Below are 14488 nucleotides of genomic sequence, written 5' to 3' on the forward strand. Positions count from 1 at the left end.
ACCACAGAAGGTCCAACATCACCGCAGATGATGTGACATCACTGTAGGAGGTGTAACATCACTGCAAGATGTGTGACGTTACTGTGGAATGTGTGACATAACTGCAGGACAAAATGGCATTACTGCAAGGCATGTAACGACCCATCTGTTTTAACATTACCACTGTATAATGTCAGCTACCTCATTTGGGACCCACGGCTTTGAGTTCAAATCCTGTCGGGCTCTGACAACTGACTGAGTTTGTTAAAGTGCTTGCCTGGTAATTTGTGGCTCAACTATTCAAATCCTCTCTCTTCCACTGTACAGTGTCTCTGGCTCAGTGACATAGATGTAAATTAGCACCATGATGAAGTAAAGCTCACCTTTCTACAACAAACAAATACTATTTCATTTGCTTGCAGAACTGGGTTCAAATTCTGACATAGGCTAATGGGGATAAAGGGTCAATAAGAATAAACAGAACACCAGCAGGAACATCATCATCATCAACATCATTATTATCAAACAGTCTGTTACAACCACAACCGAGATCTCCCACAACACTTCAATTTCACTAATTTCTTCTCCAACAAAATAACAAAAAAAAAAAAAAAACCCTCATGAGCCTAATTCCCAAAAGCAGCAACTAATGAATAGACCCATAGCTTGATGAGAAGTGTAAGGTGAAGTAGACCCTGATGTGGGGGCTCAGTTGTGACTGTGTCGGAGATGGGAAGGGATCAACATGGACAGATTAGGGGGGGAAAAAAAAAACAAAAAAAACAGCAGTTCCGATAAGAGAATATAATACTGTGTGGTGAGGGAGGCGGTGTTGTCGAGGGACATCGAGAAAGAAGAGAAGTGGGGGGAAGCAGCAGCACTTTGTCTCACACCACAGCTAGACTGGATGAATTGGTGGACCGCGGTTTCAAATTGAGGTCACAGCAGTAGAGGAAGGAGACAGTTTGTTTTTGTTTTGTTTTTGCTGTGGTGAGAGTAGATAACTATGGCAACGGAAACGTCAGACAAGCTGGAGGGGGGCAGGGGGAGAGGGTGATATAAAAATAAAAATATCGGGGGGGGTGGGGATGGGGGGGGGGCTAGACGAGATTAAATGACATTAAATCAATGCTAACGAGAGACGATTTCACAGTTCAATTCTTCTTGCTGTTCAGTTTTTAATACTGCAAAAGATCATTTGATCTGATGCTATACCAATTCTACCAGTCACCTTTATAATAATAATAATAATAATAATAATAATAATAATAATAATAAATAATAATAATAATGAGGAGGAAGGTTTAAGTAGAGCAGCAAAATTAACTGGTATACAATGCGGAGAGAGGGGCCCCGTTACAGGTGTATCCATGGCAACAGCAGATGTACTTCTTGCTGTACTGTAGTTTCCATGGCAACAGTTGTCACCTCAAGTAGTGGCTATGCTTTAAGATATATCCTTGTAACCACGGTAATTAATGATTGTCATAAGAAATGGCATTTGTCTATGCTTAACAGCTTTTGAAAGATGTTGTTGCAGCCATGGTAACAACAGCTACATCAGTGTAGCCATGGTAACAACAGTCACATCAGTGTAGCCACGGTAACAATAGCTATATCAGTGTAGCTGTGGTAACAGTATATATATATATATATCACGTGACAGACCAGTCCATCAGATGTAGTTACACATCGCTGGTCACAATGCGTTTGCATTGTTTTAGCCTTCGAATGGCGCCACCCCACTGGCTAAGCGAGCAGGCCAACAGAAGAAAGAGTGGGAGAAAGAGTAGTGAAAGAGTACAGCAGGGATCACCCCCCCCTGCCGGAGCCTCATGGAGCTTTTAGGTGTTTTCGCTCAATAAACACTCACATCGCCCGGTCTGGGAATCGAAACCGCGATCCTACGACCGCAAGTCCGCTGCCCTAACCACTGGGCCATTGCGCCTCCACATATATATATATATATATATTTATATAATATATATATATATATATCATTAAAGGAAGATTTTTCTACTAGTTTTAAAGTATTTAGAAGGAGGAATGTGTAGTGGGGAGCAAGGAGAAATAGAAAGAAGGAGAGGCACCCACAAGATGCATGGTGGGTAAGGAATTGGAATTAGTGATTTGGTTCAACTTAATGTCTGACAAGAGACCCATCACCGAATATGATGATAGTTACAGCTGTTGTTTAGCTCCGAGTGTCAATGGCAGGTTCAGTAGACCTATCCATAATCAGATATATCCCAGCCATGACCATCCTGTCTTTCATTCATGTTTTGTGTATCTAATATTTGCCCAAAGGTGACAAGGGTAAGGATGGAGTATTGTGGGAAATTTTGCTGCTATTTCTAACAGGTCAAGCAACCACTTTAGAGTTGTCCTTATGTTGGTTGTACAAGTAGTACGAAGAGAGAGAGAGAGAGAGATAACATATCTAGAGGGGTAGCAGAAGGGTAACACATCCACACAGCCCTGACATGTATAGAGTAAACTAAAGTTCCCACATGATTGGACATTCTGAATTCTTCTGTGACATACACCACAGAGACCAAGAGCAGTGACAGGGTGCGGCTTTAGTGTCACACTGTGTATTGAATATTCATTTTTCTCTTTTTTGTCCTCCCAAGACACACAAAAACACACATACATATATATATAGACAGACAGATGTATCTCTCTCTCACCTCACACTTTATGGGAGAAATATATAATGAATGTGACAGTAAGCAGAGAGTGACAATAACCAGAGTTTGAACGAAATACATCTTTTGTCTTCTTCGTTATTATATTGTATGACTAAAGCAAACAAGAAGCATGTGGAGCAGGGTAATATAATAATAATAATAATAATAATAATAATCCTTTCTATTATGAGCACAAGACCTGAAACTTGGAAAGGAACTAGTCGAATGCCACTATGCATTTTGCCTGGCATGCTAAAACTTCTGCCAACTTCCTTAAATCCTTAAAATCCTTAAAAATGTTTTAGCCCGAAGGCCGCGGCCATGCTGGGGCACCACTGCTGTTGACTTTATAATAACCCTTTCTACTATAGGCACAAGGGCCTGAAATTTGGTGGAGGGGATTAGTCCATTACATTTACCCCAGTGTTTCACTGGTACTTAATTCACTGATCCCCAAAAGGATGAAACGCAAAGTCGACCTTGGTAGAACTTGAACACGGGACAAAGATAGAAGAAGTGTTTCTAAGAATTCTGTCAGGCATGCTAACAATTCTTGCCATCTTCCCACTTTGGTAAAAGTAGCAACAATATTTTTCTTCAGACTGTGGTTGTAAGTATGGTGGGATATTTTTTCCCCCAGTGTATCACTGGTATTTAAACATCCATCCACCTTGTCATGTCAACCACAGCGAGAATTTGAAACCAGCAACTTGGATATTTGTAAAAGGCCCTTGTCTGATATACTGCACTGTGATGTCTCATTTATGACAGATCTATAATAATAATAATAATAATAATAATAACGGTGATGATGATAATAATAACAGTAATTGTGATAATGGTTTCTGCATAAGACTGTATGACAATATGTGGCTAATTGGAATAGGGTGGGGGTGGGTCACAGACTACTAAAAATAATAACGATGATGATGATGATGATAACAATGATGATTTCTCACATAGGCACAAAGCCAGAATTTATGGGGGAAGGGGGATAGAATTGATTATATTGACACACCCCAGTATATAACTGATACTTTTATTAGTTCGAGGACACTCCAAACCCTCTCCTGGAACAATGAAAGGCAAAAATTAACAGTGGGTGGTTGGGTGGTCAAGGGAGTTCTCTGCCTTTTTGTTCTTCCATAATAATAATAATAATTATAATAATAATAATAATAATAATAGTAATTTCTTAAATTGGCACAAGGCCTGAAATGTGTAGAGGAGGAGGAGGAGGATGTGTAGTAAGAAAACCAACCAGCAAAACTGGCAGCAGGTTATAATGATACCTTTTGTTAGGAGAAAAGGGGGGAGTTCAGGAAGAAAGGCCATCACCATGACAACCGGGGCCATCTCTGGATTTACATTTGAAAACTGCCAGCTTTGAAGTACTGGGCTTGTTCTTTATTTTGTTATTATTATTGTTATTGTATTCATTCAATATGATATCTATATATATATAGTTTGTATAGTCTCTCTTTTTATATATATATATAGTATCTATATATATATATATATATATAGTCTGTGTATATACATATATATAGTCTATATATATTTATATATATAGTCTGTATATACTCTCGTTAACACATGCACACACACATACTTGCATGCATGCCCACACCTGCCAAAGTGTGGGTGTTCTCTATGTACAGCTACACATGCACATGTGTGTGCGTGTGTGCATGTCAACATGCGCGTGCGCACACGCATACACACAAGCACGCACACACACACACACACACACACACACACACTCGCACACACACACGTAGTCGACACAAATGGATACATGCATACACGCACGCACACACACACACACACGCACTTGCACTTATATATATATATACACACATACATACATAGATACAGAGCTGTGTGATTGTGTGGGCGTGTAGTATCGTTAACTGTTTTGTGTCCCAGCCACCCTGCCGTACGCATGTGTAAGTGCAACAGTTTTTTGCACTAATTTCGTTTGACGAAAGTCTCTAGAATTTCTTCAGCCATCTTGAGATCGTTGCGTGCTACTCGGAGTGCGTCAACGACCCGGACTTTATCGTAGCCACGCGACACTAAATCCTCCACAAACTCCTGGTTGATGCTGTTGTATGAACTTGTCTCTGTGTTTTCTTTGTTGTTGTCCTGTCGTTCCCGGAGTCGCTCGCGCTGGATCGGGACAGCACCAGCCTTGTGATGGCACTCGGACTTTCTGGAATGACAACACGGCAGAGAGAGAGAGAGAACAAGAGATTAGATGATGGGATAATACAGGTAAATCGAAATCAATCAAAAAAAATCAATGGAAATTGTAGTTGTGATACCAGTGCAAGTGGCACGTAAAAGAACCATCCGAGTGTGGCCGTTGCCAGCGTCGCTTCGACTGGCCTCCATGCCGGTGACACGTAAAAAGCACCAACCGATCGTGGCCGTTGCCAGCGCCGCCTCGACTGGCCTCCGTGCCGGTGACACATAAAAAGCACCAACCGATCGTGGCCGTTGCCAGCCTCACCTGGCACCTGTGCTGGTGGCACGTAAAAAGCACCCACTACACTCACGGAGTGGTTGGCGTTAGGAAGGGCATCCAGCATCCAGCTGTAGAAACACTGCAAGATCAGACTGGGCCTGGTGAAGCCTCCTGGCTTCCCAGACCCCGGTCGAACCGTCCAACCCGTGCTAGCATGGAAAGCGGACGTTAAACGATAATGATGATGATGATGAAAGAGTGTGTATGTGAAGAATGGATGTACAAGTGGGGGATGATTTACATTTTATGTCATTAAGAATAGTCTCTGACACAGTTAAATAGCAATATTGGAACCAAGGAGCCACGTAAAATGTATTGGTGCTGGTGCCACCTAAAAAGCACCTGGTATATTCTTCAAAGCAATTGGCATTATAAAAGGAATCCAGCTATAGTAACTGGGCCAAAACAGACTGTGGAACCTGGTGCAGCCCCTGGTCTAGCCAGTTTCTGTCAAGCTGTCCAACCTATGCCAGTATGAAAATCAGATGTAGTATGATGATGATGATTGGAATCGCTCTGAGTTTACTCCTGGCACCAGGAAATGAAAATTGTTACAGAATAAAGAACAGAAATCCTGCAGTAAATCAATACTCAGAGATCAATAGTTTAAGAAATCTTTGGAATTTTCTAGAAATACATAAACATAAACAAAAAAATCCAAAAATGAACCAAGCTAATAAGAAGAGGAATTCTTTCTACAAGGTTTGAACTTTTAGGGGAGGGAGCTTGTCGATTACATCAGATCTCAGCAGAATTTGAAGTCAGAAGAAGAAACATTGCTAGGCATTTTGTTCAACATGCAAATGGTTCTGCTGCTAATTATAATAGATAATTATAACATAATAACATTCTTTATATTTTATAATTAAAAAAAAACAAACAAAAAAAAACAATAATTGCAAAACAATGTTGCTTACATTTTTGGTGGGGCTTCATCTGGTTTCGGTCTATGTTGTGGAATTGGTGGAGGATATTCCATTTCCCCAGCCCTTTGTGGGATCTTTTTAGAGTTTCCTGCAACAGATGTACACAGTGAGCAACACAGTAATATCTCAACACTGCCAGTGGCATGGTGCTGTACGGGACATGTGTAAATGGTGTGGTGTTGTATAACAGTGAAGGTAGAGAAGCTGTATTAAGAGGGAGGGAGGGAGAGAGCGAGAGAGAGAGAGCGAGAGAGAGAGAGTGAGTGAGTGACTGTGCCAGTGGTAGTTTAATAGTGAAAGTAAGGAATCTGTAGTGAAGTCCATTAACCCTTTCGATACCAACCTGCCTGAATGAAACTGACTCTGGCTCTGTAGTACAAATGTCTTGTTTTCATAAGTTCTGAATTAAAATCTTCCACCAAACCTTAGTCACAATTTATGTTCCTAACACTATCTTAATGATAACTAAGTTATTTTACTCAATTCTTTGTTATATTTAAAATAAATTGAAAGAACTACAGAGCATCTCAAAATAAATATGGTAATGAAAGGGTTAAGGCTGTAGTGAAGGTTGAGTTTGAGAGAAGGTCTTAAAATAGTTGTAAATAAATAAAATGTATAAGAAGGAAGTTCACTGTTTTTTTTTTCTTCATATAAACACATAACTGTAAATAAACTATGACTGGTTGATGTACAGAGACAAAGATGGAGAATGATGTAAAAGAGGCTGGCACAACACAGAATGTGACCTCCCAACCAATTTATTCCAACGTGCAAAGAAACTGCTGCAGCTAATAACGGAGGTGAGCAGCTACATGAAGCAGTGTGCATGCAAATAGATTAACTTCGTTTGGTGGACTGGCCACAAACGACACGGATGTTAATATCTAGTGGGAAGGGAGGTTAAGTATATTTCCATAAATATCTTTTTCGAGAATTATAAAATTAATACATCCTTGATATTACATGCAGTTAAAACTTTTAATTAGTTTAATTAGTTTAGTAATCTGGAAATTTCCATACATCTTGCTTTACTCAACATTAAAAAATAGTCAGTATCTGCTGCTATATCGGTACAGTAGTGGCCTTAATGGCTAACTAGTCTAACCTATTAGGTCCCTGGCTATGCTGTTATCAACTTCATTAACCCTTTTGTTACCAACCCGGCTGAAACCGGCTCTGGTTCTGTAGTACAAATGTCTTGTTTTCATAGGTTTTGAATTAAAATCTTCCACCAAACCTTGGTCACAATTTATGTTCCTAACACTAGCTTAATGATAACTAAGTCATTTTTCTAAATTCTTTGTTATATTTAAAGTAATTGAAAGAAACACAGAACCCCTCAAAATAAATACAGTAATGAAGGGGTTAACATGATAGGCATGTCCCTTGAATCTATATGGTGCTCTCATGGATCAGAAAGTAAAAGATTTCTACAACCGCAGCTTACTAAGTTTCAGCTTTGTTAATCTCCAGTGATACCAGTTCCCACTAGTCAAATAAATAACCAGCTAATTAGCTTAACCCTTTAGTGTTTAAACCAGCTATATCTGGCCCAAATATTCTACATGTTTTATATTTGAACTAGCCATATCTAGCCTCTCGCACCTAACCTACATTGACATTCTAAAAAATAAATAATCACATCATTGAAACCTCAAAGCTATGAGATAATGTGTGATTAATTCAAAAGAATTTGAGTGAAAAAGCATTACATTTAACAGACTAATCTGAATATTAAAGAGTTAAGAGTTAATTTTCCATTTGAATAACAAACATTTTTACATGTCTAACCACCAAAGACCCAACAGAGACCATATTATTTAACATTAGTTGGTTCACTTGTTAATTTGTTCAGCAATAAGAGGCAAAAATAGGGAAATTAAATGTGCGGTCTTGAGCTGAGTCTTTGAACTGGAATCGGGTAATATCCTTGGGAGACTCAGGTAAATTTTTATCATTATTTTTATTAAACAAATGGAAAATAAAACCAAACTTGAATTGAAAAATGGCAACTTATTTTCAAACCCACTGAATAGTATTTGTGGGAAACAAAGAATTTAACCCTTTTGTTACCAACCCGGCTGAAACCGGCTCTGGCTCTGTGTACAAATGTCTTGTTTTCAAAAGTTTTGAATTAAAATCTTTCATCAAACCTTAGTCACAATTTATGTTCCTAATACTAGCTGAATGATAACCAAGTCATTTTACGAAATTCTTTGTTATATTTATAGTAATTGAAAGAAGCACAAAGCATCTTAAAATAAATACAGTAACAAAAGGGTTAATACGAAAGTCTCAGGCATTGACACAGACATGAAGTTCTCTTCTGTGTTCTCTTGTTGTTTATCACATTATGCTATTATTGGTCATGCTCTCTCTCACATACAGCCTCCCCAAAATAGCAAACAGACACATCAGAAACGTCAGTTTAAACTATTGCAAACATATAGATACAACACACCGGGTCACTAATACAAAATATATAGATATATATATATATGAGGAATCACTTCTATTCCAAACATGTTATACTTAAAATATGACTGTCCAAGTTCGATCTGCTTTCTCGAGAATATTTCATATTCTCTTGTTCATCTCCCAAATGCTAACAGATTGATGAATTTAGGAACATTAATGTTCTACATTAAATATAAAGGATGAATATGTAAAAACCCCTTAATAAAACAAAAAGCGAAACATCAACATAATTATGTATCTAGTACACACACACATGTGTGTGTAGTTACATCATAAGAATTTACAAAGTTCCAAGAGAATGTGAAATAATTTTTCTTTGGAACTGGATCTTGAAGTTTATATATATATATATAAGCTCTGATGAAGTTGTAGGCTGATACTGAAGCACTTAACTATGAATGCATTGCACATTACAGCAGAAACAGTTGTAAGGTAATGAAGTACATAATATAAGTGTTTATTCCTTTGTCATCCCAATTTCTCATTACTGCCCTGCACTCGACTGACTTCATATCAAAGCATATGTATATTGAGTTCTAACACCAGAGTATCAGCATCAAAATGCTTAAACTATATATATATAATACTGTGAATAAAATAGAGGTGTGTTATGTTCTATTAATTAATCAGTCAAAAATATATAGTAAATGTACAAACGAAAAACAGACACAGAAGGTCCCCAATTCCTCATAAGTTATCGACCTGAAGGTCTGACGCAATTTCATTCCAGACCCTCTTGTCGATAACTGATGAGGATAACTTGTCCATTTTCCCTTCATGAAAATAACTGTGTCTGTTTTCCATTCATTTGTGCATTTAATGTTTTCTAACTTGCCATTCAGTGTCTGTTTTTCATTTGTGCATTTACTATACATTTTTTAACTGATATATATATATATATATATATATATATATATATATATAATACACACACACACAGGGTAAACCAGAAGTCAAGCTACTATTTATGGAAGTCAAAATAATTTTGGTAATAATAACTGGGTTTTTTTTTTGTCTTTTGTTTCAGATATTAAAACAAGAGCCTTTGGAAATTTATTATGGTGAAATATACTATGGCACAACAGACTAAAATTGAAGAATTTTATTTTAAAAATAGACAGCCCATTGTGCACACACATGTACCATTAGAGTATAACAAACCTGCCCTCTAACTTGACAATTATGTATCTAAATCATTGTTTCCAAAAACAGGTTTTGTGGTCAGTGTATCATGTTCCATGTGAACCCCAGAAAACAGGAATCGCATTGAGCAAAGCATTCAGCAAGATGCAACAACATCAACTAGATGCCATTCCTGTGTGCTTGATATCCCCTCAAGCATCCGTAAAGTAACTGCGAAAGGATTTGCAAATGTACCCATAGAAGTTACAATTAGTGCAAGAGATAAAGCTGTTAGATTTATCAAGAGAATTATGTTATTTGTTTTCAATGTATGGCAAGAGACACCAATGAATTTCTTCACAAAATAATCATGAACAATGAAGCCCATTTTCACCTCAATGGATTTGTCAATAAGCAAAACAGCAAATTTTGGGGGAATGAAAATCCAAGAGCCCTCTATCAGCATTGATTGTATCCACTTTAAGTCACAGTTTGGTGTAGAGTGACTTGAGAAAAAATAATAAAACTCTACTTCTTTGAGGATGAGAGAAGCAATGCATTGATGACTAGTGCCTGATAACAAGAAATGTTAGAGCAATATGTCCACCCAGTTATTCCGGACAACCCTGAGGTTTGGTGGCAGCAAGATGGTGCAACCGCGCATACTGTGACAGAGACTATGCAGCTCCCGAGAAACCTGTTTGGTGAAAGAATAATTTCAAGGATGACAGATTTTGACTGGCCAACCAATTCTCCTGATCTAACATCACCAGATTTTTTTCTGCGGATCTATCTAATGGATCATGCATACAATGACAAATCCTGCGCAATTTGCAGCTGAAGGAAACCATTTGAACAGAAATATGAGCAATGGAATGTAACACACTGACCCGTATATTGGAAAATGCAGTTAAAAAGGGCATATGCTTGTGAAACAGCAGAGATCATTTGTTTGACAACATCTTTTATAATTAGACTAAAAAAAAATTCAAATGTTATACTACCATTTACAGAAATGTTCTTTCAGAGATAAAAAAATGTTAAAAAGGTTTTTAAATAGTAGCATGACTTCTGCACCATGTGAGTGTGAGTGTGTGTATAGCCACTACACACATTTTTTTTCTCTCCTTGTTTTTTTTTTTTTTCTGTGTCCCTATCTGTAGAAGGGCATAGGCTCGAAACATAAAAGACTTTTTCAATTCCTGAGTGTTATACTAATACATCTGTTTGTTTTCTACACTACCTGTCTTCGTCTTTTGTTTTTTTCGTGAACTCTCCGCACACACACACACATACATACAAGGTGTGTTATGAGCATTTATAGAACAGGTATCAAAGATAGAGAAGAGAAGGTGTTAAAAGTTTTATAAAATTTTAATCCATGCATATATATATATGCATAATCATATGAATATCCGAACATGTTATATGACACTCACTCCATCTAGTCTTCTGTAACAATATAATATTCTTCTGATGTATTCTTTTTGAGGTATTCTTCTTTTGCACAGAGGAGAATGGTAATATGTAATTAATTCAATTATAATTAAATTAATTTTTAATTTTTTTTCCATGTTTCTTACATGTTAATATTACCGTTCAAAACGATTGTAAGCCTGGATTAAAATTTTATAAAACTTTTAACACCTTCTCTTCTCCATCTTTGTTTGTTGAGTTTCTATAGGATACCTGTTCTATAAATGCTCATAGCACACCTTATACTTGTAACATTTTTTTTCATATTCAAAAAATACTTACAATAGTAAGCTACCAATTTAATATGAAGAATCTTTATTAGAAATCGAACTTTGGAACCCCGCAAAGTAAAGGATGAAATAGAACTCAACCTTTTCTCACACACAGATATATATATATATATATATATATATATATAAAAACAAAACAAATGAGCGCAAATGTAATTCATAAGATTCTTCAAGATGCATTGAAACAATCACTGTGATTAATAAAGAATCTTATGAATTCTAATTTTCAGTTTCTCTCATTTGTTATATACTCAATAGACACTGAGGAATTCTTGAAGAAGACCCAGTAGCATTTATATCAATACTGTGAATGACATCAGGTAGCCATAGACAGTGAAAGTGCTTTAATCGGCATACTATCAGGCGTATACCCAAGGTTTAAATAACTACATTATATATATATATATATATATATATATATACTCAAAAGAAGCAACAAAGATATCCAAGGTAGTGTAGTACAATTGTTTCATGCCACTTCATTTTATTAAACACTGTAAGTATTACATCAGTTTTGAAATGTCGACCAATCTTCAGCCACATTTGATTTATATGGATAATACCATACAAAATTCTGGTGCCTTTGACTTAAGTACCATATTCATCTGAATCTAAATTTTGTTGAACTTATATATATATATATATATAACCACCAAAACAGGTATCTAGCAAAATGAGATGATTATAGCCGCTAAATTAATATATTTGAGATCCTGAAATTATACATGCTCTAATGGCTTGGAAATTAATGCATATGCTCTATTAATAGCTCTATCATGCTGTTATACCTTGCTTGAGTAACACACCTCTATCATGCTGTTGAGATTGTACTATGGCTAGCTTAGCCATATGTTAAGACAATGTGCAATGAGTGATCCCATTCTATATTAGCTCTGTCATGCTGCTAAGGCAATATACCATGGGTAACTGACATCTATCATGCTACTACTACACCCTAAAGGTCAATGACCTGTGACCAGCAATACTATAAGCCAAGCCTCTCGTTAAGCAACATTACCGTTCTCCTTTACAAAAGAGATAAAAGGAACTGCAATGTATAGAAAGCTATAATGTGATGATGAAGCCAAGAGAAGCTGACGAAGAAGAAGTCTTACCTCCAGACATTGGGAAATTTATATAACTTGAACAGCCATCAGGGGCACCTCTTGCTATTGTGCAATGAGGTTTGTCATAAGTGTAGTCAGGGCTCATATCAACCGACAGTTCGTAACACAGCTGAGCATAGGAAATCCCTGAATTGCTTCCTAGTTACAGAAAGAAAGGTCAGTTAGTAAATAGGACGGCAAAGATTATGGAAAGTGAGATGGGGGAGATCAAGCAGGGAGAATGCTCCACCCAGGTGTCGGAGTGAGAGGAGAAGCAAACAGAAATAGTGATCCACCCATCGAAAGGAGTGAGAGGAGAAACAAGTAGGGAGGGTGGTCCACCCAGATATTGAAGTGGGAGAAGAAACAAATAGGAATGGTGGTCCACCCAGATAGTGAAGTGGGAGAAAGAACTAGCATAATGGTAGTCCACCCAAATATTGGAGTGGGAGAAAGAACAAGCAGGAGTGGTGGTCCACCAAAATATAGGAGTGAGAGGAACAAGCATGGATGGTGGTCCACCCAGATATGGGAATAGGAGAAAGAACAAGCAGGAATGGTGGTCCACTAAGGAATGAGAGTGGGTGGAGGAACAAGCAGGGATGGTTGTCCACCCAGGTATGGGAGTGGATGGAGGAAAAAGCAGGATTAGTAGTCCCCCCAGGTATGGGAATGGGTGGAGGAACAAGCAGGAATGGTTGTCTACCCAGGTATGGGAGTGGGTGGCAGAACAAGCAGGGATGGTGGTCCACCCAGGTATGGGAATGGGTGGCGGAACAAGCAGGGATGGTGGTCCACCCAGGTATGGGAATGGGTGGCGGAACAAGCAGGGATGGTGGTCCACCCAGGTATGGGAATGGGTGGCGGAACAAGCAGGGATGGTGGTCCACCCAGGTATGAGAAAGGGTGGAGGAACAAGCAGGGATGGTGGTCCACCCAGGTATGAGAAAGGGTGGAAGAACAAGCAGGAATGGTTGTCCACCCATGAATGGGAGTGGGAAAAGGAATGAGCAGGAATGGTAGTCCACCCAGGTATGGGAATGGGTGGCGGAACAAGCAGGAACGGTAGTCCACTCGGATATAGGAAATATTTACTACAAATTTATAACTTCCCAAATTATTTCCAAGAATGTGTCAGTTGGAGTACGTTCTGTAAGTCATTATATAGACACAGGGTTCATAATAATGCAGTGTGTTGTGATGTTCATGCCTTTGTCAAGAATATTAGTGCTGCAAATTAAGCAAATTAGCTGGGTTACAGACTCAGCTTACAGTAAGGTCATCTCCACTTCATGGTACTTGATGATGATGACGATGATGGTAGTGGTGGTGATAATGATGGTTGGGGCACACTGCGTGTGGTGCTGGAATACTGATCCAATGATTGCTGGTTCAAACCTGGCAACAGCCATTGTAACAAGTTCCTTGCAAGTGAGCAGTTGCTATAAGAATGGACATCCAGCCACAGAAGATAACCATGTTAGCCAGTCAACAGAATGATGGAGATGTATAGGGCGGGGGTGGAAGACCAAAACCATGGGAAATGGACAGAAAGAAAAAAAAGCAACCGTCACAAGTAGAAGAGGGCTCCACAGAGAGGCATCCATACATAATGGGTCCAATTGCACAAACAATATGAGTCAGTTTCTATTTCACTAAACATCAAACCTCTTTTGGATGGAGATGCATGCTTGTAAAGTATTGAAAATAAATTATGGGGTCCTTTCTTGTCAGAGTGGTTGCCTTAATCTAGTTACCCCTCTCTCTCAAACACACACACATTTCATATACAACAATATATATATATTTTGTTTTACTTTGAGATGGTCATCTTTTGCCAATTAAACACACACCACTATTTATTTGATCTTCACTTTAGTTTTGTTAA

The 14488-nt window shown here is 38.0% G+C and overlaps 1 protein-coding gene across 3 annotated transcripts in view; it reads right to left on the reverse strand.

Moving 5' to 3' along the window:
- Positions 1-3694: 3694 nt before the first annotated feature.
- LOC115221506 (E3 ubiquitin-protein ligase CBL-B) overlaps positions 3695-14488 on the reverse strand; it is a 123251-nt gene continuing 112457 nt past the window's right edge. For 2 of the 3 annotated variants that reach the window (XM_029791705.2, XM_029791704.2), the window contains exons 10-12: positions 12610-12759; positions 6117-6213; positions 3695-4884 (exon numbers count right to left, since the gene is read on the reverse strand). In XM_029791705.2, coding sequence (XP_029647565.1) covers positions 4641-4884; positions 6117-6213; positions 12610-12759 — 491 coding nt within the window. In that variant the 3' untranslated portion in view covers positions 3695-4640. The remainder of the gene's footprint in view (positions 4885-6116; positions 6214-12609; positions 12760-14488) is intronic. The other variant, XM_029791706.2, reaches the window with a different exon arrangement.

The sequence above is a fragment of the Octopus sinensis genome, linkage group LG18 (assembly GCF_006345805.1).
Source record: "Octopus sinensis linkage group LG18, ASM634580v1, whole genome shotgun sequence".
NCBI classification, from domain to species: Eukaryota; Metazoa; Mollusca; class Cephalopoda; order Octopoda; family Octopodidae; genus Octopus; species Octopus sinensis.